The sequence below is a fragment of the Oryctolagus cuniculus genome, chromosome 15 (genome assembly GCF_051225735.1).
Source record: "Oryctolagus cuniculus isolate XC-2025 breed Fujian yellow rabbit chromosome 15, ASM5122573v1, whole genome shotgun sequence".
Lineage (NCBI taxonomy): Eukaryota > Metazoa > Chordata > Mammalia > Lagomorpha > Leporidae > Oryctolagus > Oryctolagus cuniculus.
In genome coordinates this window covers 65,884,746-65,912,155 of record NC_142881.1, presented here as the reverse complement: position 1 = coordinate 65,912,155, position 27,410 = coordinate 65,884,746, and the positions used below count along the sequence as shown (strand labels likewise).

Below are 27,410 nucleotides of genomic sequence, written 5' to 3'. Positions count from 1 at the left end.
TGTCAGTTCTCTCCAAATTGACTTATAAATTCAATGCAATTCCAATCAAAATCAACAAGTTTTTTTGGTAGATATTGATAGTTATCTCAAAAGTTTATACAGGGGGCTGAATCTGTGGCTTAGCGGGTAAAGCCACCGCCTGCAATACTGGCATCCCATATGGGCACTGGTTTGAGTCCTGGCTGCTCTACTTCCCATCCAACTCTCTGGTATGGCCTGGGAAAGCAGTGGATGACGGCCCAAGTGCTTGGGCCCCTGCACCCACGTGGAGACCCAGAAGAAACTCCTGGCTATTGGCTTCGGATCAGTCCACCTCTGGCCACTGCAGCCATTTGGGGAGTGAACTAGCAGATGGAAGACCTCTCTCTGCTTCTGCCTCTGCCTCTGTAACTCTGCCTTTCAAATAAATAAATAAATCTTTAAAAAAAATGTTCATACAGAACTCCAAAGGATGCAGAATATCCAAAACAACCTTGAGAAAGAACAAAATTAGATGGTTGATTTCAAGATTATACAGCTATTTGCATTTGTTTTCTATTTGCTGTGTAACAAATTAACATAAACTTGTGGCTCTGGGCTTTCCTAGACATTTGATCTCTCATCCTGAAAGCCAGCATCCTGTTTTTAGTTTCCTAATGAAGTAGGCAGGCATACAGGTTAAAACAGATTAGGTTTGTGAGCTGGAAGACCATGCCTTTGCCACGCCCATGTGTGACCTCACACCCTACCTGGCCACACCTGGGTGCCCACCAGCCAATCAGGTTAATTAACCACTCCCCTTTAGAAGTGGGTTAAAAGCCCTTCTGGGGCTTTTAAGTCTGGCCCTTCTCTTCTATTTCCTGGCCTCTTGCCAGGAGGGGGCTGGCTGTAGCCCTGTGTCCCCAGGGTGCGAGGCCTTCGGGCCACCCGCCTTAGGCTTCCTGGCCTAGATGCTCCTCCACATGGCTGGTTCCTGGTGCTTGGTATGAACCCAGATTTACCTCTCTCTGTTTCAGAACCCAGCAACTTTTGAGAATAATGATGACCATGCAGGGGACACAGATGATGCCGGTGACTAAAAGAGCCCCAGCTCGTGAAGTGAACTCATTAGATGAGATAGGCAGAGACTTCCAGACTGAGAACAGGCAGGGTCTGTGCCCCTAATAAGCAGGAAGCAGCTACAGAAGATGGTGACTCGACACCCATCAACATCCCCTTAAGATTAAGGTCTGGAGTTTCTGAGAGGGGAATGAAGTAGTCAGGCTAAAACCTATTGGGTTTGTGAGCTGGAAGACCATGCCTTCGCCACGCCCCTGTGTGACCTCACACCCTACTTGATACCCTCACCAAGCCCTTGTGTGACATCAAGCTCTACCTGAGGATACCAGAGTGCCCACCTGCCCAAAAGCCACTCCCCTGTGAAAAATATATAAAAGGTAAGGAGCGTCCCAAAGGCTCCCTGCCTCTGCTTTGCTGCCGGTGATAAGCGGTGGATAGCAGCTCAAAGCACTTGCTGCACGTGGCTTTTGGCCTGTTCTCTGCTTGGTATGGACGCTACCCTAGTTTCCAGATTTTCCCCTCTCTAAACTGAACTAAAGCCCTCACTTTCCTATGCACCTTTCACACTAAATAAAAGCCTAAAATGTACCATGCTGCCTCGTTTATGGATGCCGGTATTTAGAATTCTTCTCTAAATATTAGGCAAGAACTCTCTCAGGCTTATTAATGTTGGGGATTTATTAGTAAGCATATGGTGATATTGTATGGCACCCCAAATTCCAGTAGCATATGTGGCACCCTAGATGGAGCTTCTGGGGAACATTAAGGGGCCACATTGCTGTAGAGAGTTTAGGGGGTCATCTCTGATATCACTTTGTGCTTGGAATCTTTTTTTCCAGTAAAAACCCAGCTCCTTTTAAGGGCTTTCTTGATTAGATAACATACACTGACAATCTCCCTTAGCCAACTGTGACACATAACATAACCTAATCACTGAGTGATATCACATGTTTACATGTCCCCCTTCCTATCATCAACAGCATAGTCATTGAGAGTCATCTTTAATTCTGTCTATCATACTATACTAATCAGGTCAAAATAGCAGAGGCTGGTGTTGTGGTGCAGCGGGTAGAACCACTGTCTGTCCAGAGCTATCATCCGCCCAGTTCCCACTAAAGATGTTAGGGCTTCCATCTCCGGGAGCAGGGAATGTGAGGAGTCAGACGGGTTAACAGATAGTCAGGGGATCCCAATGCAACCTAGGGTCTAAAATATTTGCTTCCTTCCACAAGAACACAGGCCACCCTCCTTCCTTCAGAATCTCCAAATTTACCATGAGAATAGCAAGGAAGCTCCTCCAGAGCTCCCAGCTTACTGTGAAAATAAGTTATCTACCCCCTTTAGCAGGCCAAACATGATAGAGAATTGTAAATAAGGTCTTTTCAGGTTTTTTTTTTTTTTTTTTTTTTTTTTTTGTCCCTGCCTGGTAACTGAATGTCAATCTAATCGTGAAAGTTTTTTTTTTTTTTTCCTTCAAAATTGTTCTTAAAGCTGACTGCCACCAGTCCATTTTGGGTTTTCCTCTTGGATGCTCCTCTCCATGACCCTCTGGCTGTAGGTCCTTGATTCTAAACATACTTTTAAATCTCATAAAATAAAAAAAAGAAAAAAAAAAACGCTGCCTCAGACACTGGCATGCCCTAAGAGTACTGGTTCATGTCCTGGCTGTTCCACTTCCAAGCCAGTTCCCTGCTAAGGGCCTGGGAAAAGCAGTGGTAAATAGAACAAGTGTTTGGGCCCCTGTCACTCACAGGAGACACTCAGATGAAACTCCTGGCTCCTGACTGTTGTGGCCATCTGGGAAGTGAACCAGCAGAAGGAAGACTTCTCTCTGTAACTCTGACTTTCAAAATAAATATTTAATTAAAAAAAAAAAAAAGACTAGATAGAAGAAGGACTGAAGGACTGCACTGTGGTATACCAGTTTAAGCCACAGGTTACAATGCTGACATCCCATACTGGAATACCAGTTCAAATCCCAGCAGCTCTGTTTCTGTTCCAGTTTCCTGCTAATGTGCCTGGGAAGGCAGCTGAAGATAGCCCAGGTACTTGGACCCTTGCTACTCATGTGGAAGACCAGCACAAAATTCCTGTCTGGTTTCAGCCTGGCCCAGCCCTGGCTGTTGTGGCCATATGGGAAGGGAACTAGTGGACAGAAGATCTGTCTCACCCTTTCTCTGTTCTGCCTTTGAAATAAATAAACCTTAAAAAAAAAAAAAAAAAAAGACAAAGTGGCACTGGCATAAAGATACAGAACAAAAAATGGAGTCTAGAAATAGGCCCACACATATATCTGACTTTCTACAAATGTGCAAAGGCTATTCAGTGGAAAAAGAATGGTCTTTTGTTCAAATCGTATAGGAACAAAAGGATACATGAATCCATACCTCCCACCATAGATAAAAATTAACTCAGAATGGATCATATACCTAATGTAAAATCTAAAACTAAAAAACTTCTAAAATGAAACAGAAGAAAAGTCTTTCTGACCTTAAATTAGGTAAAGAACTCTTAGATATGACATCAAAAGCAAAATCCATAAAAGAACAAACTGATAAACCAGACTTTATCTCTCCATGTAAAGGACTGAAAAATGATTTTTATGGTTTTAGTTTGCAAATTTCTGCACTGTTTAAATCTTTTAAATAATGTATTTCTATAATAAGAGGGCAGAGAAATACACAGCAGCATCACATATTCCTTAAAGAATATTTTTTAAAAAATTAAGTACTCTCTAGAGAACTATGCCTTGTAATTTATTGCATTTCTCACACGTACAGAATTTTCTATTAAGAGAAATCATACTATATGTAATCCTGTATCATGAACACTATTGCATGAGTCCTGTTTAATGTTATGAAACACCCTTCAAAAATATACTTTATGACATTCCATCGTATGACTACACTATAATCTGTCCGTTTCCTTATGGTAGGTAATTGTTCACAATTTTATTATTATTACAAAGAGGACAGCAGGGCCTTAGGTTAGAATTCTAGAAGCAGAGGAGCTATATCAAAGCATCCAAGATATCACTTAAATACTAACTCAGTTACATCACTAGAGTTGATCCACATTAAAAAGCACTGCACACTAAGTTTGGTACTTGTCCAAAATGTTAATTAGTATGTATAAAGGAAACATTCCAATTTAAGATAAAATCTAGAATAATTAAGAAATTACTTATCAAAAGTCAGTACTGTATCATCAAGACACTGAAAAAAGAGTCCACTTCTGCAGAATCTACCAGTAGACATTAGTTCAACTGAGGTTCAAGTTGCAGATAATAAACAAAAGTGGCTGACTGTTCTGTCCAGTGTGGAACAAAAGAGACTTTATCTTTTTGGTGGACTCTGGTTAGAAATTTTTGAAAACTGTAAAGAGAAAAATGTAATTTTCAGCACATTCCTTATTAGTAAATTTGTTTCTTTCCATTCCACATAGATCAGATTCTTCACCAGCCTAAGTGCAGAAGAGTTCAGTACATTTTTTATGTTCTTATAAACACACTTGATGAAAGTTTATCATATATATAACCTAAATCTAATAGCCCTAAACATTAGCATAGCTATTCTTTAACCAGAGTCTAATGCTTCGTATTAGGTAATCCAAATCTCTTTCACAACAGTATAATAAATATCTCAATTCAGAATTCCCCTATTAAAACCTCAAATACTGTATGTATGCTAGATTTAACAAACTAAAAGCACAGCAAGTCTCTAACTGCAAAAGGAGATAATGACTATAAACAAACCCTTTCCCTAGTCTGCCTTGTTGTAGCTATTTGTTTCATCCCACCCCACCTCTGTGACTGACCGGTTGCAGGACACTCTGGCCACTGCTGGGAATGCTGACTGGACTAAAAGGAACATGACCACCTATGAATCACCACTGACTCAGTGCTGTGACACACAAGATGAACTGACATTCAGCATCTTCTTCAACCTCCCTCTAGCTATTTCCTCCTACTACATGTAAGCCTGAAAAGTTAAAAAATATTCCCCAGCATCCCTTGCAACTAGGGTGCTAAATGTGAATTAAGTTTCAGCCAACTAGAAGGTCTGATGTAAGATGTGGAAAAGCAAAAGGTGAAAAGGGCCATTTTCCTAAAAAGTTTTGGCTATCCACAGGATGACTAAGGAAATGATGGTTTTCTATGTGTGTGCATAATTTTCCAGTTTTCAGTCAGTAACTGTATCAGAAACTAGCTATAGCTGTAGGACAGCAGTACTGGCATCCTGATTCTAGCTAGCTATGATACATCCTTTTGAGCATGTGGAAATTATACATATTATAAAATGTATCACTTCAATCATTTTAAATGTACAGCTACATATTAAGTACATTCACATTACTGTGCAACCACCATCCATCTCCAGAAATTTTCTATGACCTCAAGCAGAAACACTCTAACCATAAGGCAATAAATCCCATCCTCCCTGGCACTTCTAGTCCCTGGTAACCTCTAATTCACTTTCAGTTGCTATGAATTTGCCTCTTCATATAAGTAGAATTATACAAAATCAGTCCTTCTGTCTGGCTTATTTCACTTAATAATGTCTTTAAGGCTTATTCTTATTGTGATGTGTCAGAATTTCCTTCCTCTGTACAGCTGAAAAACTGTATACACCACATTGGTTTATCCACTCGTCTGTCAACAGATGAGTTGCTCTAAACACGGGTGCACAGATACTTCTTCAAGCCTCTGTTTTCACTTCTTTCAATTACCAGAAGCTGACTTATATGGTAATTTTGTTTAACTTTTTTTTTTTAAGAGATTTTCATTTATTTGACAGGTAGAGTTATAGAGAGAGACAGATAGAGAGAAAGATCTTCCATCCACTGGTGCACTCCCCAAATGGCCACAATGGCTGGAGCTGGGCCAATCTGCAGCTAGGAGCCAGGATTTTCTTCCTGGTCTCCCACATGGGCAGGGAGCCAAGCACTTGGGCCATCTTCCACTGCTTTCCCAGGCCATCAACAGGGAACTGGATCAGCAGTGGAACAGCTGGGACTTGAACTGGTACCCATATGGAATGCCAGCGTCACAGCATCAGCCCCTTGGTTTAACTTTTTGAAGAGTCACTATATCATTTTCCAGAATACCTGAACTATGTTATATTTCCACCAGCAGTGTGCACTAAGTGTTCTGACTTTTCTACACTCTTACCAACAATTACTTTCTGGTTTTGTTTTGTTGTGTTTAAGAAAAGAGCCATTTTAGTGAGTGTGAAAAGGTATCTCATTGAGGTTTTGAGTTGGTTTCTCTAATAATTACTGATGTTGAACATTTATTCATGTTTATTGGACATTTATATATTTTATTTAGAGAAATACCTATTCAAGACCTTTTAATTAGGTTGGCTGTTTTATTTTTGTTGTGGTTTTTTGGGAACTGAGATATTATATTCTTAAACTCCATGGTTCCCTACTGGTCTCTCTCTCTCTCTTTTTTTTTTTTTTTTTTTTTTTTTTGACAGGCAGAGTGGACAGTGAGAGAGAGAGACAGAGAGAAAGGTCTTCCTTTGCCGTTGGTTCACCCTCCAATGGCTGCCGCGGCCAGCGCGCTGCGGCCAGTGGCCAGCGCATCACACTGATCCGAAGCCAGGAGCCAGGTGCTTCTCCTGGTCTCCCATGCGGGTGCAGGGCCCAAGGATTTGGCCCATCCTCCACTGCACTCCCGGGCCATAGCAGAGAGCTGGCCTGAAAGAGGGGCAACCAGGACAGAATCTGGCACCCCGACAGGGACTAGAACCCGGTGTGCCGGCGCTGCAAGGCGGAGGATTAGCCTAGTAAGCCACGGTGCCAGCCCCCTACTGGTCTCTTAATACCAACCTTCTGACTATGGCAAAAGTAGCACCCTTCTGACAGAATGGTTTAAACTGTGTCCTAGAGGTCATTCCCTAGTAGCCTAGTCCAGAGCTTAAAGTGGTTTCTGTCTCTTAACACTTAACCCTGACTAAATATTATCAGTAAAGGCCCTTAAGACCTATAAATTGTTACCTTTCAGAACAAGTACCCAAAGTTAAAAGCCTCAATAGGAAAAAAAAAAAAAAAAGTGCTGATTTTGACAGGGAAAATAACAGAAGAAAAGCAGAGGAAGTACATACCTAAGAGAAAATCGGAGAGAAGTTTGCAGCGGAAATTCTAAAGAAAGACGAGAGATGCCGTAGAGCAGTGTGGACGGTACAAACCCGTAGCAGAAAGCAAGGACACCACCCTTGACTCCCGCAGCCGGGGCTGGAGGAGATGCCCAGCTTCTGAGAGCAAGGTGAGAGCAGGCTGTGGCAGCCCATGTCACTGGTGATACTGCCTGAGGGAGAAACTCATGGATCACACTGACTTGAATGAGTCTTGCCTGGAGCCCTAGCCACCTAATGCTAGAACATTTCTTTCTCCCCATCTTCTCACAAGGGCGTCCCATGACCAGGAGGGAGAAAACGCCATCTTAATACCAAGAGGCTGTGGCAGCTGACAGGCGTCTAGGGGATTTTATCAGGGGATTTTATCACAGGGATAAATCTGCATTCCTCACTGACTTTCAGTTTGGTCTAGAGGGCTGGCAGGGGCTGGGCACCCACTTAGGACTATGAGGCCTTCCCATCCCCCGCCCTTTCACAGGTACCAAGGCTCAAACAGCCAAAGTGGAGCACCTGCAGGAGGCTGGCTATGAGAGACTCTGCTCTCTCTGTAGTAAGCTCACAGAGCTGCAAGTGGATCCCCTGTACCCCAAGACTGCAGGAACCTTGTGCGATATGACTGTGAGAATCTGTGGCTGCATGACAGAGTGTGAGGTCTAGCTAGGTCTCTGGGCAATCACTGTATATGGCTTCAGTGCTCAAAGTTCCCTGACAGGGGTAGGTCATAGCAGAGGGTTGGGTGCTCACTGACTGCACAGATCCTTTGTATGGTTCATGCACCTGCGTAGGAGGGGACTGTAGCATGGTGGGTAAACCTTTCCTTGGAAGAGAGGAGGTGTGGTTGTGATTATGCCAGCAGATAGGATTATACACTCACCCCTGCTGACAATAGAGATCTACCACGCCCAGTGTGGGTGTCTCCCTGGACTCTCACCCTACCCATGAGCACGGACCAGAGCTCCCTGGCCCCACCCAGCACACAACACTGGATATCCACTGAAGGAGCAGACCCTCCACTAAGCCATAGAAGCATAGTTCAAAGATAAAAGCCAGCAAAGGAGAAAACCAACAAGTGTTTCCACAATGCCTAAAAAGAAATACAGAAATACAAGAAACAAGAACAAGGAAGACAATATGACTCCCAAAAGAACAGAACAACACTTCAATATTAGAATGTGAAGATGAAGAGACTGAAGCTCCTGGCTCCTGGCTTCAGATTGGCCCAGCTTTGGCCTTTGTGGCCATTTGGGGAGTGAGCCAGTGGATGGAAGATCTTTCTGTCTCTCCTTCTCTCTGCCTGTCACTATGTCTCAAATAAATTAAATAAAAAGAAATTGGAAAGATATCAAATACATGATCTAGCAATACATCTCAAGGACCAGAAAAAACAACAAGCCAAATCCAAAATTAGCAGAAGGAAAGAAATAAGTAAAATCAGAAGAAATAAACAAAATTGAAACCAAAAAATACAAAAGATCAGTGAAATGAAAAATTAAAGAAAATTCATACACCATTGGCCCAACCAAAAAAAAAAGGGGTTGGCGGGGAGAAGATTCAAATCAGAGACAAAAATGTAACAGATACCACAAAAATAAAAGGAATCACTAGAAAACAACATTATGCAAACAACCTGGAAAATCTAGAAGAAATGGATAGACTTCTGGACACCTACAATCTATCAAAATTAAATCATGAAGACATAGAAAACCTAAATAGATAATAACCAATACAGAGATTTAATCAGTAATAAAGACTCTCTCAACTAAAAAGCCCAGGACCAGATGGCATCACTGCTGAATTCTACCAAACTTTTAAAGAAGAACTAATTCCAATTCTTCTCAAACTACTCAAAAACAATTCAAAGGAAGGGAATCCTCCTAAATTCTGCGAGGCTAGTATCATCTTTTTTTGTTTGTTTGTTTGTTTTTTTACAGGCAGAGTGGATAGTGAGAGAGAGACAGAGAGAAAGATCTTCTTTGCCATTGGTTCACCCTCCAATGGCCACCACGGCCAGCGCGCTGCGGCCAGCGCACCGTGCTGATCAGAAGGCAGGAGCCAGGTGCTTCTCCTGGTCTCCCGTGGGGTGCAGGGCCCAAGGATTTGGCCCATCCTCCACTGCACTCCCGGGCCACAGCAGAGAGCGGGCCTGGAACAGGGGCAACCGGGACAGAATCCGGCGCCCTGACCGGGACTAGAACCCGGTGTGCCGGCGCCGCTAGGTGGAGGATTAGCCTATTGAGCCGCGGCGCCGGTGCTAGCATCATCTTAATTCCAAAACCAGAAAGATATAACAAAGAAAGAGAACTATAAACAATATCCCTGATGAACACAGATGCAAAAATCCTCAAAATACTAGCTAACTGAATCCAACAACACATCAGAAGGATCATTCACCTTGACCAAGTGGAATGGATCCCTGGTATGTGGGGACGGTTCAACATATGCAAACCAACAGATGTGATACATCACATTAACAAATTGAAGAATAAAAACCATATGATTATCTCAATAGGTGGAGAGAAAGCATTTGATAAAATACAACATCCTTTCATGATAAATCCTTAAGCAAATTAGGTAGAGAAGGAACATTTCTCAACACAATCAAGGCAATATATGACAAACCCACAGCCAGCATCATTATTGAATAGGGAAAAATCGGAAGCATTTCCACTAAGATCTGGAAGCAGACATGGATGCCCACTTTCACCACTGCTATTCAATATAGTTCTGGAAGTTTTAGCCACTGCCATTAGGCGAGAAAAAGAAATTAAAGGGATATAAATTGGAAAGAAGGAATTCAAATTATTCCTGTTCGCATATGACATGATTCTATACATAGGGAAACCAAAAGACTCCATTAAGAGACTATTGGAGGGCTGGCGCTGCGGCTCACTAGGCTAATCCTCCACCTTGCGGTGCCGGCACACTGGGTTCTAGTCCCGGTCGGGGCACCGGATTCTGTCCCGGTTGCCCTTCTTCCAGGCCAGCTCTCTGCTGTGGCCAGGGAGTGCAGTGGAGGATGGCCCAAGTACTTGGGCCCTGCACCCCATGGGAGACCAGAAGTACCTGGCTTCTGCCATCGGATCAGCGCGGTGCGCGGGCCGCAGCGCGCTGGCGGCGGCGGCCATTGGAGGGTGAACCAACGGCAAAAGGAAGACCTTTCTCTTTCTCTCTCTCTCTCTCTCACTGTCCACTCTGTCAAAAAAAAAAAAAAAGAAAAAAAAGAGAGACTATTGGAAATCATAACAGTGTTTGGTAAAGTTGTAGGATATGAAATTAACACACAAAAATCAATACCCTTGTATACACAGACAATGCCACAGCTGATAAATAACTTGTAAGATCAGTCCCATGCACGATAGCTACAAAAAATTTTAAATACCTTGGAATAAATTTAAACAAAGGATGTGAAAGATCTCTACAAGAAAAATTACAAATTAAAGAAAGAAATAGAAGAAGACATAAAACAATGGAAAAAATCTCCCATATTCATTGCCTGGAAGAACTAGTATCATCAAATTGTCTGTACTACCCAAAGCAATGTCCAGATTCAAAAAATGAAAAAGAGTGAGGGAAGTGTGGTTGTCTTCTTGGGACTGTATCTCTGGGATGCATAAAATCTGCTCCCTTTATATTAATAAAATAATTTAAAAACTTCAAGCTCTCCCATAAGGCCCACAATCTGGTTCAAGTCTAGGTAAGGAAAAGTAAGGTTAGACAGTTGTTAAATTGATAAAACATTCAAAACAAAACAGGAAATGTGAAAGTCATTTTAACTTGTTGGTTAAGACAAGTATATCAACAGGACAGCATTAACTGTACAAAAATCAGAAAGCATTTCTAGAACAAATAGAGTTTGTTATCATATCCTTAAAAGAAGACAAAAGCACATACTGTTCCTTGGCATAAACTAGTTAATCCTCTCTGAGTACAAGTCCCAACAGGACTTGTTTACTTAACTTCTGCATGATGGGTACAACCATGTGCTTGGGAATATCAGCTATGCGATCAATAACTACTAGGAAGTGGGCAGGATATGCAGGTGTAAAATATTTGAGGTCAGCAGGATGTGGTTTCTTTTTTTATTTTAATATTTATTTATTTGGAAAGAGTTACAGAGAGAGAGACAGACACAAAGATAGAGAGGTCTTCCATCTGCTGGTTCACTTTCCAAATGGCCGTAACAGGTGAATCCAGGCTAGGCTGATGCCAGAACCCAGGAGCTTCTTCCAGGTCTCACATATGGGTAGGAGGGGCCCAAGCACTTGGGCCATCTTCTACTGCTTTCCCAGGCCATTAGCGGGGAGCTCAATCAGGAGTTGAGCAGCTGGGACTTGAACTGATGCTCATGTGGGATGCCAGCATTGCAGGAGTCAGCTTAAACTACTATGCCACAACCCCAGTCATAGGATGTAGTTTCTTTTTTTTTTTTTTTTTTTTTTACAGGCAGAGTGGACAGTGAGAGAGAGAGACAGAGAGAAAGGTCTTCCTTTTGCCGTTGGTTCACCCTCCAATGGCTGCCGCGCTGCGGCCGGCACACCGCGCTGATCCGATGGCAGGAGCCAGGTGCTTCTCCTGGTCTCCCATGGGGTGCAGGGCCCAACTACTTGGGCCATCCTCCACTGCACTCCTGGGCCACAGCAGAGAGCTGGCCTGGAAGAGGGGCAACCGGGACAGAATCTGGCGCCCCAACCGGGACTAGAACCCGGTATGCCGGCGCCACTAGGTGGAGGATTAGCCTATTGAGCTGTGGCGCCGGCCGGATGTATTTTCTTAAAAAGAATGTATATCCTAACTCACAAACTCCTTAAGTTCGAAACTGGCTTAATCATTTCTAGAAAGGAACAGCAGGTAACAATTATATGAATTAACACTTATGGCATTTACAACTTGCCAGAAATAGTTCTCAGTGCTTTACTTTTTGCTCAAACAATCCTCACAACCACCATATAAAGTAAGTACTACTAATTTCCTCATTTTACAGATGATAACATCCAATCCACATGGGTTAAACAACTTTGCTCAAGATGAACTTGTACTGGTAGGTAGTATCGGTAAGCTTTCAACTCAGGTAATACCATTTCAATGTTCATGCTCTTACCCACTATACTACACTGCCTCCAGGAGCTGAGGATCTTATACTACTGTAAAAGCTGAGTCTCATAAATACCAAATACTTTCCAGATACCAGCAGAGGAATCTATCAATGGTGTTCCATTATGTTAAACATTATACTAATAAAACTGTCCAATAATGAAGGTTTTTTTGTCTGCTATGTACACAAACTGGCCTCTAGGGCACTGGGGATAGTCTTAAGATGCCCTCATAAGCTAGCCTTACTCATCTATTAAATATTTACTGTACAAATACTTTGTGAAGGGTATTGCATTAGGCAATACAACATTTACTTAGGTGAGCCTGAAACAGATCCTATCCTCAACAATTTGGTCTAGAAAGGGATATTAAAGATTGTCATAAAAAGAAAAAAGAGGGGGGTGGTGCTGTGGCATAGTGGGTAAAGCCGTCGCCTGCAGTGCTGGCATCCCATATGGGCACCGGTTCGAGTCTCAGCTGCTCCACTTCTGATCCTGCTCTCTGCCAAGGCCTGGGAAAGCAGAAGATGGTCCGAGTCCTTGGGCCCCTGCACCTGTGTGAGAGACCCGGGAAGAACTCCTGGCTCCTGGCTTCAGATCAGCACAGCTCCAGCCATTGCGGCCATTTGGTTAGAGAACCAACAGATGGAAGACCTCTCTCCCTCTCTGCCTCTCCTTCTCTCTGTAACTCTGCTTTTCAAATAAATAAATAAATCTTTAAGAAAAAAAAAAAAGGAAAAGGGATTACAGGGGTAGGCAATTGGCCTACCAGCTAAGACACCAGTTAGGAGGCCCACATCCTGTATCAGAGTTTTATATCAATTCCTGACACCAGCTCCTGACTTCAACTTCCTATCAGTGCAAACACTGGGAGGCAGGGGTGATGAGGGTTCAAGTAACTGGGTTCTGCCACCTATATAAGAGACCTGAATTGAGATCCTAGCTCCCTGAGTCCAGCTTCAGCTGTGCACAATCCCAGCCTTCACACTTAGGAAGTGAACCAGCATATGAGAGCTCTAACTGTCTCCGTCTTTTTCTGTCAAATAAATTTTTTTTTAAAAAGCGAATTACTGGGGCAGGTGCTGTGGCACGGTGGGTAAAGCCGCCGCCTACAGTGCCAGCATCCCATTTGGGCACTGATTTGAGACCTGGCTGCTCTACTTCTGATCCAGCTCATGCCATGGCCTGGGAAAGCAGAAGATGGTCCAAGTCCTTGGGCCCCTGCACCTGTGTGGGATAATCACAGGAAGCTCCTGGCTCCTGGCTTCGGATTGGCGCAGCTCCAAGCCATTACAGCCATTTGGGGAGTGAACCAACGGATGGAAAACACCTCTCTCTCTCTCTTTCTTTCTCTGTGACTGTGCCTTTCAAATAAAGAAATCCTTACAAAAAAAAGAGAAAGAAACAATAATTCTTAGAAGAATTTAAAGTGCATTATGAGAGTCAAAACCAAGATGAAAAGTAATGAGAGACTGAATGAAGGAAACAGCCTCTAAAAAGTATAGTGGGGCCAGTGTCGTGGCTCACTAGGCTAATCCTCCTCCTGCGGCGCCGGCACCCCACGTTCTAGTCCCGGTCGGGGCGCCGGATTCTGTCCTGGTTGCCCCTCTTCCAGGCCAGCTCTCTGTTGTGGCCCAGGAGTGCAGTGGAGGATGGCCCAGGTTCTTGGGCCCTGCACCTGCATGGGAGACCAAGAGAAGCACCTGGCTCCTGGCTTCGGATCAGCGTGGTGTGCCAGCCGCAGCTACCATTGGGGAGTGAACCAAAGGCAAAAGGAAGACCTTTCTCTCTGTCTCTCTCTCACTGTCCACTCTGCCTGTCAAAAAAAAAAAAAAAAAAAAAAAGTATAGTGGCATAGGAGGGAGAGTTATCTTAACTATTCACACAGTTTAGTACTCTTTAAACAATCTGACATTTTTAAAAAACAATTTTTAAATTGAAAACAGCATGACTTATGCTTGCAGGAAAATGGACAAGATAAACTTCTTATTAGTCTACGGACATTTTATATATAAACAAAAACTCCAGAAGATGGAGAAGGGTATGCACCTTTGAATCCAAGGTGGTGAGTTCTGTGAGTATTTCTCCTTGCTTGTTTTGACACAAACATCCCAGACTGGATACCAGAAAAACCAGACACCTAGAAATGCCAACAGGTGCAGATAAAAGATCACGAAGAAAGGCTTGTTTTCTCCAGCCAAATGACCAGAAACAAGGCAGCCTAACAAGGCAAAGAACTTTAACACAATAACTGTTCTATATCAGTGAAACACCACACAGACACACACACACACACCTGGCCCTAATTCTACCTCCACCCGCAGCAGCAAAGGTCAAGTGAGAAGTCTAGATTTTTAACCCTTTCAGGCTGCATTACCATCCCTTTCCATCCCCTCTACACATATCAGTGAGGTATCAGAGAAGGGCATGGGGAGCCACCACTGCTGAGCAGTAACAAGTCCCTCCTCCTCCTCGAACATGGTGTCACAGGAAACCATGTGGAGAACCTGGCCCAACAGCCCACCCAGCACTGACTCCCTCCTTGCTGAGGTGCTGTCGGAGGAGGCCTGGTAGAGAGCCAGGACCAGCATCACCAGTCAGTGGAAATAAGGCCACCTACCCCTTTAGCCCCTCCCCCCTGCCCCCAGTCAGCAGAACCTCCATCTGATGCAGAGGGTGGTGCCTGTAAGAAACTACAATATATAAGGGACCAATATCCCTCATGAATATATTTCAAAAAATCCTCAAGAAAATATTAGCAAACAGAATTAGTCAATATATCTAAAGAGCAGTCAGAATGCAAATTGGTACTCCAATATGGGATGCCAACATCACCAAGCTGCAGCTTTACCTGCTATGCCATAACACACTCTCCAAGACAAATTCTCTTTTTTTAAGATTGATTTATTTATTTGAAAGTCAGAATTATACACAGACAGAAGAGAGGTAGAGAGAGAGAGAGAGAGAAGTCTTCCATCCACTGGTTCACTCCCCAATTGGCCGCAATGGCTGGAGCTGCACTGTGCCTATCTGAAGCCAGGAGCCAGGAGCTTCCTCTGGGTCTTCCCAGCAGGTGCAGGGGCCAAGGACCCTGACCATCCCAGGCCACAGCAGAGAGCTGGATCGAAAGAGGAGCAGCCGGGACTAGAACCGGCACCCATATGGGATACCGGCGCTTCAAACCAGGGCATTAACCCGCTGCGCCACAGCGCCAGCCCCCAAGACAAATTCTTAATGAGATTAGGTAACAACTATAAGAAGCCGGAAGCTAACATTATATTTAATGGTGAAGGATTGAAAGCTTTTCCCTCTGGATCAGGAACAAGGCAAGAATGTCCACTCTCAACATTGCTATCCAACATAAATAATATACTGGAAGTTCTAGCCTGTACAATAAGGCAAGAAAAAGGAAATTAAAAGTATAAATATTAGACATGAAGAAATAAAAAATGCAGATGGTATGAGAGTCTAAGCAGAAAATCCCAAGGAATCTAAAAATTAAAACAACAACAAAAAAACCTTTTAGAGCTAATAAGCAGAGTTCAGTAAGGCTGAAGGACACAAAATAAACATATAAAAATCAACTGCAGGGCCAGCGCTGTAGCACAGTAGGTAAAGCCACTGCCTGCAGCACTGGCATTCCACATGGGCACTGGTTCGAGTCCCAGCTGCTTTACTTCCGACCCAGCTCCCTGTTAATAAATCTGGGAAAGCAATGGAAAATGGCCCAAATACTTGGGCCCCTGCACCCATATGGGAGATCCAGAAGAAGCTTTTGGCTCCTGACTTCGGATCAGCTCAGCTCCAGCTGTTGTGGTCATCTGGGGAGTGAACCAGTGGATGGAAGATCTTTCTAACTGCCTTTCAAACAAATAAATAAATCTTACAAAGGGAAAAAAAGAATAGTGGTTTTCCTTTTAAAAGCATTTAAAAATTAAAAATCAACTGCTTTTTTATATAGTAGCAATGAATGTATATGTAAATTAAAATATAAAACCACTTAAAATCACCCAAAAAAAAATGAAATACTTAGATATGTCTAACAAAACAAGAATAGAATTTATATATTGAACAATAACAAAATCCTGTTGGAAGAAATCACTTAAGACCTGTATGAACGAAGAGATATTCTATATTTATGGATTAGCGGAGTCAACATAGTTAAGATGTCAATTTTCTTCAAACTTAGATATTGATTTGATTTAACACAATATACATGAAAAAACAAGCAAGGTATTTTTGTAGACAGAGACAAGATTATTCTAGAATTCATATGGACAGGTAAGGGAACTAGATTAACTAAAATAATTCTGAACAAGAATAAAAGTCAGGAACTCAGTGTCACCAATATATGTAGCTATATCAATCAAGACTATGTGGTACTAGCAGAAATACAGACACAGCTCAATGGAGCAGAACAAAGAATCCATAAAATGCCTCTACACAAATATGGTCAAGTGATTTTTGACAAAAATACCTCTATATAAATATGGTCAAATGATTTATGACAATGGTGAAAAAGCAATTTAATGGCAGAAAGCTGAAAGATAGCACAAGAGAAATTGGATAACTATAAACAAATGAACCTTAACCAAATTTCATGCTTTCTGTAAATTTTAGTTCCAAATGGACCACAGATATAAATGCAAAGTGCAAAACTGCAAAACTTTTAAATAATAACATAGGAAAGATTCTTCAGGTCCTAATTTGGTAATTTCCTGAGATTACAAGTAATAGCACAACTCTCCCTCCCCCAAATCTATAACTTGGTTTCATATAATTAAAAACTTTTATTTTGTAAAAGGCCCGTGCAGAGAATGTGAAGACAAGCTACAGACTGGCAGAAAATAAGTGTCATATTTGTAAACTATACACCTGAGAAAGGACTCATGTAAAATATAAAAAAAGTCTCTCAAAATTAACCAGAAAAACACCAGGTCCAATTAGAAAATGGGCAAAAAACACGAAGTGGCATGTCATCAAAAAGTATATACAAATGCATATAAGCACATAAAAAGATGTTCAACATCACTTGTCACTAGGGAAATGCAAATAAAGGCTATGATGAGGCATTACTACCTACCTACTACTATTTTAATTACTACTAAAATAGCTAAAACAAATTGAGACATTATGAAATTCTGTCAAGGATGCACAGAAATTGGATGTGTCATTTCTTGCACGTGGGAATGTAAAGCTGTACAGCCATGCTGGAAAACAGTTTTGCAGTTCTTTAAAAACTAAACATATACTTATCACAAACTCACCAACTGTACTTCTGATTTTTATGCCAGAGAAATGAAAATTTATGTCCACACAAAATTCTATACATAAATATTAGCAGCAGCATTAGCTGTAATAGTTGGAACATGTTTAAAAAAATCAAAATTCTCTACAATATGTGAATAAATTAAGAGTGAAACATCCATACCATGCCATATTACTCAACAATAAAAATTAATAAACTACTGGCACACAAAATACTTTCGTTGAGTCTCAAGGGCATTATGTTGAGGGCAAAAAGCTAATCTCAGAAGGTCACTATTATATGAATCCATTTATGCAATGTTCCCAACAAAATTAGGTATATGTAAAACAGATTACTGGTTGCCAGGGAGATCTTTAGAGCCATGGAATAATTCTGTATCTTGACTAGGGCAATGGTTACACAAATTTATGCATGACAAAATTATACAGAGCTATAGTTATACACTGAACCAATGTCAATTTCCTGGTTTTGATAATGTAATACAATTATGTAAGATGTAACTGGGTAAAGAATACACGAATCCCTCAGTCTTGGCAACTTCCTGTGAAACTATATTATTTCAAAGGAAAAAGTTAAAACTTTTTTCAAGGAATAGAATGTTCTAAAAAAGAAATGTAGCCTATGGGTATTTTTAATAAACAAAATGTCAAACTATTAATAGCTATTCCTCAGGTGGGCTCTTGTATTGTCTATGGTAAATATTTCTAAAATTTCTGTATTTTATACAATGTGCATGTAATACTTGATAATGAGAAAATTTCTTTTAAGAAAATAAAAACAGTAGTATTTCTGTTTAAAGTACATCATACTTAAATATTAAATAGATACAGAAACAGAAAATTAAGAAAATCAACTCAGTTTGATTATTAACCCAGATATGCATATACACAGTAAATAAAAGATAAAAAATACTGAGACAACCAGCAAAATCAAGAAGGCCAAGAAACGATCTGATTATATATTCAGCATGATCACCCATTATCAGTGGCTTTGGGAAAATGTCTTTGTTTTGTTTTTGTTTTTTTAAAGATTTATTTTATTTATTTGAGTTACAGAGAGAGAGGTCTTCCATCCGATGGTTCACTCCCCAGATGGCCGAAATGGCCAGAGCTGGGCCGATCCGAAGCCAGGAGCTTCCTCTGGGTCTCCCATGTGAGTGCAGGGGCCCAAGGACTTGGGCCATCTTCTACTGCTTTCCCAGGCCATACCAGAGAGCTGGATCGAAAGAGGAGCAGCCAGGACTGGAACTGGTGCCCATATGGGATGCCGGTGCTTCAGGCCAGGGGTTTAACCCGCTGCACTACAGCACAGCCATGGAAAGCGTCTTAATCTTTTTACTGCAAGTGATTAAGAGATTGTGAGCAGAAAGTAATCTAAACATTAAATATATCACATATTGCAAATGAACAGAATTTTTATAATGTTAGAATTAGAAGCAATCTGAGAGATCATGAACAATTCTTCAATTTACAGCTAAAGAAACTAAAGCTAGAGAGATAGATGAATTTCAGACAGCTGTTCTTTTTTTTATTTTTTTATTTTATTTTTTTTTTTTTTGGACAGACAGAGTAGACAGTGAGAGAGAGAGAGACAGAGAGAAAGGTCTTCCTTTGCCGTGTGCTGCGGCCGGCACACCGCGCTGATCCGATGGCAGGAGTCAGGTGCTTCCTCCTGGTCTCCCATGGGGTGCAGGACCCAAGCACCTGGGCCATCCTCCACTGCACTCCCGGGACACAGCAGAGAGCTGGCCTGGAAGAGGGGCAACCGGGACAGAATCTGGCGCCCCGACCAGGACTAGAACCTGGTGTGCCGGCGCTGCAAGGCGGAGGATTAGCCTGTTGAGCCGCAGCGCCGGCCCAGACAGCTGTTCTTTAACAGAGTCTGATATAAAAGCCAGAAAGCACAGCAGTTAAGAGCACTGGCTCTGGAGTCAAACTGCCTGGGTTTAAATTGTCAGTTTTCCACTCACAGCTATGAGGTCTCACAGAAGTTTCATAACCCATCTGGGCCTTACTGTCTTTATCTGTAAAATTAGGAAAATGCTAGTCCCTACTTATAGGTTTACTGTGAAGATTACAAGGCATAACACATAAGCTGGTCACCTTCATCAGTGGTTTCTGCTAGATTTGAAATTAAATCATTAACATTAAGATAGTTATCTCTCAACCAAAAGCCATTAGGCAAGAAACACACTTAAGGCTTGTAATATAAAACAAATATGAACACTTGAAAATGATTGTTAAATCTTATAAAGGTTTTACTAAAGATGGAATTACCTTTCGCAAAACAACCATGTAATCAAATAACATAAACTGGAGCTATCATTGTGGTGCCACAGGTTAAGCTGTCACTTGCATCGAAGTGCCAGATGGAATCCTGATCATTCCACTACTCACAGAGCTAATGCGGCAGGAAGACAGTAGAAGATGGCTAACATACTTGGGCCACTGCCACCCATGTGGGAGACCAAGAAAGAGTTTCCAGCTCCTGGCTTCAGCCTGGCCCAGGCCTGGCTTTTGTGGCCATCTGAGGAGTGAACCAGCAGATGGAAGATATCCCTCTTTCTGTCACTCTGCCTTTCAAATAAATAACTCTTAAAACACACACACACACACACACACACATACACACAACCTCAAAAATGGAACAACACAACAGATATTCCAATCACCCAATGCAAAATTCTATACACCAACATCAATTTTTCAGATAAAGATCTACTTAAAATGTATCTAAATAAAGTTATTTCAACAACAACGTATCACTTGGGGATGGAGCTGTGGTACAGCAGGTTAAACTACCATCTGAATCAGTTCCTATTATCCACTTTTTTAAACTCTGTAGTAGTGATTTTCTACGGTTTTGTTATATCCCACTTCTAAACAGAATTTAGGTCAGCACATTTGACAAAACTCAATTGCTTTCCCAGTTACATCACTATTCTCTTAGCTGTACTGCAGTTTCGGGATTTTTTTTTTAACTGCCTTGACTATATACCTTTTTTTAAAAAAAGATTTATTTGTTTTTTTGAAAGGCAGAGTTAAGGAAAGTGACGGGGGGGGGTGGGGGGTGAAGGAAAGGGGGGGGAGAGAGAGAGAGAGAGAGGTCTTCCATCCACTCTTTGAATCCTTAAATGGCCGCATGGGCCCGGGCTGGGATGGCTGAAGCCAGGAGCCTGAAACTCTATCCAGGTCTCTCACATGGGTGCCAGGGACCCAAGAACTTGGACCATCTTCCCCTGCTTTCCCAGATACATTAGCAGGGAGCTGGATAAGTGGAGCAGCCGGGACTCAAACTGGTGCTTGCAAGAGATGCTTTACCCACTGCACAATGCCATTCCCCGACTATGCACTGCTACACATTAGTCAAAGAACACAAATCTTTTCTGGCTCCAACTTGCCTTTAACATACTTTCTAAAAGTTACACCTAATTCACATCCAGAACTGTCTCAATTCAAGAAGAACCTGACAGATGTCACTGTCCATTTCATATCCTCAGTAATGGTAAAAATTGTTACAAGATGATAAAAATTTAGTGATAAATTTAAGTGAAGGATTCCTGACATGGCTGCAGGCAAGTATATGAAACTCTAATTCTTATTCTAATCACTATGATAATACTTAGGCAGGCTAGTAATATGACATACTGATTGGTAAAATTTTAACTTAAAAAATGACAGACATCCCCAAATCCAATCAGCATACTGGAAAAATATGAAACTGGCTCAAGACTTCAAATTTTAATATATACTATGAAAATGTATTGTATTTGGAACTAAATTTTAATGTATTGTTGTGGCAATCTCTGGTTCTCATACTAGCACTACTGATGAAACTGACATCAACTTAATTTAGTCTCAAAGTTCCAAATCAAAACTGACTTACAGACATTTCCAACTTTAACCTAACCTATAAGAAGACCCTAAATTAGCAGGGATCACTTTTCTCACCTTAGAATTTATCTTTCAAGAACCTCAAGTGAACAACAAAAAAAGTCAAGGTAATACATACTTATATTACCAGTTCTGGCTGGCGCCGCGGCTCACTAGGCTAATCCTCCGCCTTGCGGCGCTGGCACACCGGGTTCTAGTCCCGGTCGGGGCGCCGGATTCTGTCCCGGTTGCCCCTCTTCCAGGCCAGCTCTCTGCTGTGGCCAGGGAGTGCAGTGGAGGATGGCCCAAGTGCTTGGGCCCTGCACCCAATGGGAGACCAGAATAAGTACCTGGCTCCTGCCATCGGATCAGCGCGGTGCGCCGGCTGCAGCGCGCCAGCCGCAGCGGCCATTGGAGGGTGAACCAATGGCAAAGGAAGACCTTTCTCTCTGTCTCTCTCTCACTGTCCACTCTGCCTGTCAAAAAAAAAAAGTCAAAAAAAAAATATTACCAGTTCTTTCTTCCTCAGCTACAGTTCATAAGATTAACAAAACTCACAATAAAAAAACAAATACAAATACAGTTCACTGTATACTCTTTTGAAGTACTTATCAGAGAACACTGCTTTCTGGTAAAATTTATCACCAAGTTTTCTTTGTTAACAGAGTCATGTTACATTCTATACTGGTGGTAATACAGCTCGGAATCATTTCACAGATCATTTCACAATAAAAGCATAAAGTCACTGAAGTCAGCTAGGTTAGGTTTCAGTTCTGGCAATGGTGGTATCTTGTGTACAGGAGAGGAATATTTACACTACAGATCCATTACAAATTCATATTAATATATTCAGATGATAAACTTGGCAGTGGCAACAGAGACAGGGTATAAACACTGATTTGTTCTCCAAGTGTGCCTGGCCCATGCTCTCCTGTTTTTGGTTTTCTTAATTTCTCAAGGCCACGAGAACCACAGAACTAAAGAATTAACTGCCATAACGATAACCTGCTGTCAAGTGACTCCTTCTGTTTTTACCCTAGTATCGCTTCTCAATGTGTCACATCATAGCTTTAGAAAACTAAAACAAACTACCACATTCCAAGAGTTCCCCGAACCACATGCAAGGGAAAAATTAAAGACAATATGAAGACAGGAGGATTGCCATCTACAAATTAATAGTGACACAGGTACACCCAACTAGTGGCATCACAGATCACATCAGTTGTAGATGTAAAAATCTGGAGAAAATAACTAGTTAATATAGCAGTCTTCTAAGACAAAATAACAATAACAATAATATTCATTAGGAAATCTGAGATTTAACAATTTCTTCAAAACATAACTCAAACTTCAGTTCTCAGAAAAGCCACAAATATAGGTCAATGGGTTACAGCCGTTTTGCAGAAAATACTGAAGCTCTGATTAACAAAATAACATGCTTATAAGCAACGGTGTGAGGCTGGTGCTGTGGCTTACCGGGTAAAACCATGGCCTGCAGCACTAGCATCCCAATATGGGTGCCGGTTTGAATCTTGGCTGCTCCACTTCCTGTCCAGCTCTCTGCTATGGCCTGGAATAGCAGTAGAAGATGGCCCAAGTCTTTGGGACCCTGCACCCACGTGAGAGACCCTGAAGAAGCTCCTGGCTCCTGACTTTGGATTGGCTCAGCTCTGGCCGTTACAGCCATTTGTGGAGTGAACCAGTGGATGGAAGACTGCTTTCTGTCTCTACCTCTCTCTGTAACTCAGTCAAATAAATAAAAATAAATCTTTAAAAAAAATAAGCAGTTGTGCAGTGTGAATAAAACTCTTGGCAGACTGGGGCATGTGTTACTGAAATCAAGACTGATTTATCTAAATATTTCTGTAAGTTCTGCCATAGCAGTCATGACAGCTGTTGTCTGCCTTAGAAAAACTGCTCTGCCATAAAACTGATTTTCTTTACAACTAAGAATGAGAATTAACAAAGGGAAAAAATAAAATGACCACTAGGCATGCCAATACATTAACTGTACAACTCCATCTAATAATTTCCCTCTTTAATTTTGCAATAACATTAAGAAGTAACCTTACTAGAGAGTTCTTATATTTCAGCTGAGTTCAGCAAGTTTTTACACGCCAACACTTCTTAAGAGCCAAGTATGAAGATAAGATCTAGGGGCCGCGCTGTGGTGTAGCGGGTAAAGCTGCTGCCTGCAGTGCCGCCATCCTATATGGCTGCCAGTTCAAGTCCCAGCTGCTCTACTTCTGATCCAGGTCTCTGCTATGGCCTGGAAAAGCAGTAGAAGATGGCCCAAGTCTTTGGGCCCCTGTACCAGCTGGGAAGAACTGGAGGAAGCTCCTGGCTTCGGACTGCCATACCCAGTGGATGGAAGACCTCTCTGCCTCTCTTTCTCTGTGTAACTCTTTCAAATAAATAAATAAATTAAAAAAAAATCTGCAGAGGATCCCAGGCTGGACAGGGTAAACAGAAGCCTAAACAGGGACAAGCATTTGGCCCAGAGGTTAATGTTAACATGCAGCTTGGGTTGCCCACATCCACTTGTCAGAGTGCCTGGGTTTGAGTCCTGGCTCTGCTCCCAGGGGAGCTTCCTACTGGTGTGCAATCTGGGGAGGCAGCAGATGATGGCACAAGTGCCTGGGTCCCTGCCACCCACATGGTTTCTTGGTTCCTTGCTGTTGCAGACATTTGGAGAATGAACCAGCAAGTGGGAGATCTCTCTGTATCTTCATGCTTTCTCTCTCTGCCTTTCAAATGAATGAAATAAATCAAAGAAAATAAAAAATGATGAAGAAAAAACCTAGACAAACAGTCATACTATGTAAACTTCTTCAACTAAAGATCTCTTTTAATTAAGTTAAAGGAAAGGAAGTTAGTCTTTCGACAACCTCAACAAAAAGCAAAGAATCCACCACTTCTTCATCAAAGAAATAATTATTATGGGGCCGGCACTATGGGGCAGCAGGTTAAAGCCCTGGCCTGAAGCACCGGCATCCCATATGGGCACCGGTTCTAGTCTCAGCTGCTCCTCTTGTGATCCAGCTCTCTGCTGTGGCCTGGGAAAACAGTAGAAGATGGCCAAAGTCCTTGGGCCCTTGCACCCACATAGGAGACCCAGAAGTTCCTGGCTCCTGTTCCTGGTTTCAGATCGGTGCAGCTCTGGCCGTTGCGGCCATCTGGGGAGTGAACCAGCGGTTGGAAGACCTCTTTCTCTGTCTCTCCCTCTCTCTCTAACTCTGTCTTTCAAATAAATAAAATAAATCTTAAAAAAGAGAAATAATTATTATTCTGAGCATTTGAAGGCAACAATCGATACAGATAAATTTAAAAGCTTGTTGGAATCTCATAAAGACAAAACAGTAATCTGGTTAGAGTACAAACACTTGACTAAATGTTTGCTTGAAAAGGCCGACAACTTTGCAAAACCTAAAATCAAATAAAATATTTTAACAGTAAAACTCCATATGAGACATGTGGCTAAAGTCTAACAAAGACTTCTTGGAACCATGTTACAATTTAACAACTGCTAAAGGAAATTAACTTATTTCTACTAATTTGATCATATACATCGCAGTCACTGTGTTTCTGGCACCACTATGCTTATGTTACTATGTCTTCTACAAAAAGCATGTGTGGACCCACCTGTCCCAGTGATGTTACCTGCCAACTACAAGCATCCTCTAGCTTTATTTTCCAGATCACTGAACTACAAATATTACTGTACGGTATCTGCAAAATACTGTTTGAGTATTGGTCCTGCAAATCTGCCCGAAGGATTCCTCAAATTTTCAAGAGGTACAGTCCCGGTGTCACCAGTGAGAGGAAGACCTGGTGGGCTCGTGGACCACGATGATTTCACTTCCAGTTTTACATGCCCTCTTAACCCAGACTTGCACTGACCCTATTTCTACCGTGTAGCAAATGCATGGGTCAATTCAAGCTGTGAAAATGGAACCAGTTCATAGTGAGCACCTATAAACCTCAAGTGTCCAATTTCCTCTTTCAAGCTTAATGTTTAAAATTTAAAGGCAATATGCTTATATCCCTTTTTAGGCTCCAAACTTTAGTATTTGAACTCATGAAAGAAATACAAAGGAAAAAAAAGGGCACATCTTTTTATTTTCCGAATCATTCCTTTCACTACCTTTCTCAGACATCACTTCCTCTTCACTATTTCCCCCAGCCCTGGAGGCAAATCAGTGATAAACACCGCCCCTCGCTTCTTAAAAGGATGAACCATGCATCAACCAGAAAGCCCCATTAGCAGAGTTCGTCGCTCTAGTGGGATCTGATGCTTCGAAAGACATCTAAATTAGATCCCTGAGGGTAGTTTTTCTGTCTTGACCACATTTCCCTTTTCCAATTCCTCCCTCACCCCTTTATGCCAGGCGATTTGCAGTCTCATAGCCCTTCCCTCTTCCGGGCACACCTAAATCCTGCCCACCGCGACCACCCTCCCTAACCCGGCGGGAGGGCAGCCTGTCCCACGCCGGCTCCCTCGCCCGCGCCCGGAGACAACGGCGGCCCCCGATCCCTCACCCCTGCTGTCCGGAGCATCTCTTCCTCGGGGTCCACATTCCCGCGGGGACCCTTCGCTCTTCTTCCCTCACGGCGCTGATATGCAAAGCCCCGAGCCCTCGCCTCTGAGTCTTCCCTGCCCTCCCGCCCCTCAGCCTCTACGGACCCCTCAAACCCTGGTCGTCGCCACCCCTCGGGCCCTCGGGCTCAACAACCTCCATTTCCTTCGAATTCCATTCTAGAGCCGACTCTCCAGGTTCCCTCAACCGTCTCCGCGCGCCCCCCGGTCCCTCGGCAACCCCCAGCTCCATCCCTGACTGTCCCTCAGCCCCGCCGCAGGGGACCCCCACACTGCCCTCCCCTCGGCCTCAGCCTCAGCCGCTGCTCACCTCCGCAGGCTGGGGCGGGCTCCCCTGGCCCACCTCCGAGTCGACGTCCGAGCCGCCGTCGGAGTCCGCGGCCCTCCCGGCCTCGCCGGAGTGAAGCACCTCGCGCGGCGGGGGCGGAGCCCGGGGCGGGGAGCTGGAGTGGAGGCGGGGGCGGTGGCGGCTGCGCGCAGGCATCGCTCCGGCCCCCGTCACCGCCGCGCCGGCAGCTGCTCCGTGCCGAACCGGAACTGCTTCAGGAGGCGGGGCCCTACCGGAGGGAGGCGGGGCCCTACCGGCGGTGGGGGCGGAGCCAAAACCGGAAGGGACGCGGGCTTCCAGATAAGCCCGAGAGGAGAACGGAGAGGGAAAGTCACAGCCGGGAAGCCCAAGGGCGCATGCGTCAGGCCCGGGCCAACACCGGAGAAGAAAAAGGGGCCAAGTGGTGATGGGGCGGGACCTATGGCATCAGTGAATGGGGGTGAGGGCTTGGGAGAAAATTATCCTGATTTCTATGGCGGGAACCAGCTCCTCTCCAGGAGCCCAGCCCCTGAGATCACTGTTATCACTGTCCCTTTGCCCTGTGTCTGTGCCAAAAACCATACACATATCTCACAGAATCCTTGTACCAACGCCACAAGGTAGATCTTTCAACACATCAAGTCCAAGAAACATAATGCCTGACAGAGCAGGCTTAACATGTGCCCAAGCTGGTATTACAACCCAAATCTGACACCAGAACCTGTGTTATCCACACTTCCCTGAGGGAAAGTCTTCCCTCAGCCCGGGCCTAGCATCGCAATAAGCCAAGTCGAAAGCCAGCTGCATCCCGGCTCTAACCTTTCCTTGACCTCACCCCACGCAGGGCCATCTGCAGTGGGGAGCAAGGGAGTGCAAAGGGCTTCCCTGAGGTGTTCTGGGTTTGCCTTTCTCCTCAGGCTGGAGGCAAGGGCAGGGAGAGCTGAGAACCTTCCCACTGCGGCCCACACCCACCCAGTGCCAGCCGAGCTTCCATGAGAAACCACAAGAGCCGGCAAGGCACCTCACCTCTTCCACCAGTAAGCACCTCGGGCAGAAGGGCACACAGACCTGTTTCTAGCTCTTGTATGCGGGAA

At 43.2% G+C, this 27,410-nt stretch overlaps 1 protein-coding gene across 5 annotated transcripts in view; it reads right to left on the bottom strand.

Annotated features, from left to right (window-relative positions):
* SAMD8 (sterile alpha motif domain containing 8) overlaps positions 1-27,410 on the bottom strand; it is a 128,479-nt gene that overhangs the window by 38,410 nt on the left and 62,659 nt on the right. Inside the window, exons 1-3 of one of the 5 annotated variants that reach the window (XM_070057879.1) lie at positions 26,320-26,427; positions 14,321-14,411; positions 13,975-14,087 (exon numbers count right to left, since the gene is read on the bottom strand). The exons of 1 other annotated variant lie outside the window; for it this stretch is intronic. Coding sequence is in view for 1 of the 4 variants with exons in the window: in XM_070057873.2 (XP_069913974.1) it covers positions 26,320-26,493 (174 nt within the window). In the remaining 3 variants the exon portion in view is untranslated. Of the gene's footprint in view, positions 1-13,974; positions 14,088-14,320; positions 14,412-26,319; positions 26,568-27,410 lie in introns of those variants that run through there. 3 more of the 5 variants (XM_070057882.2, XR_016220975.1, XM_070057873.2) reach the window with 3 other exon arrangements.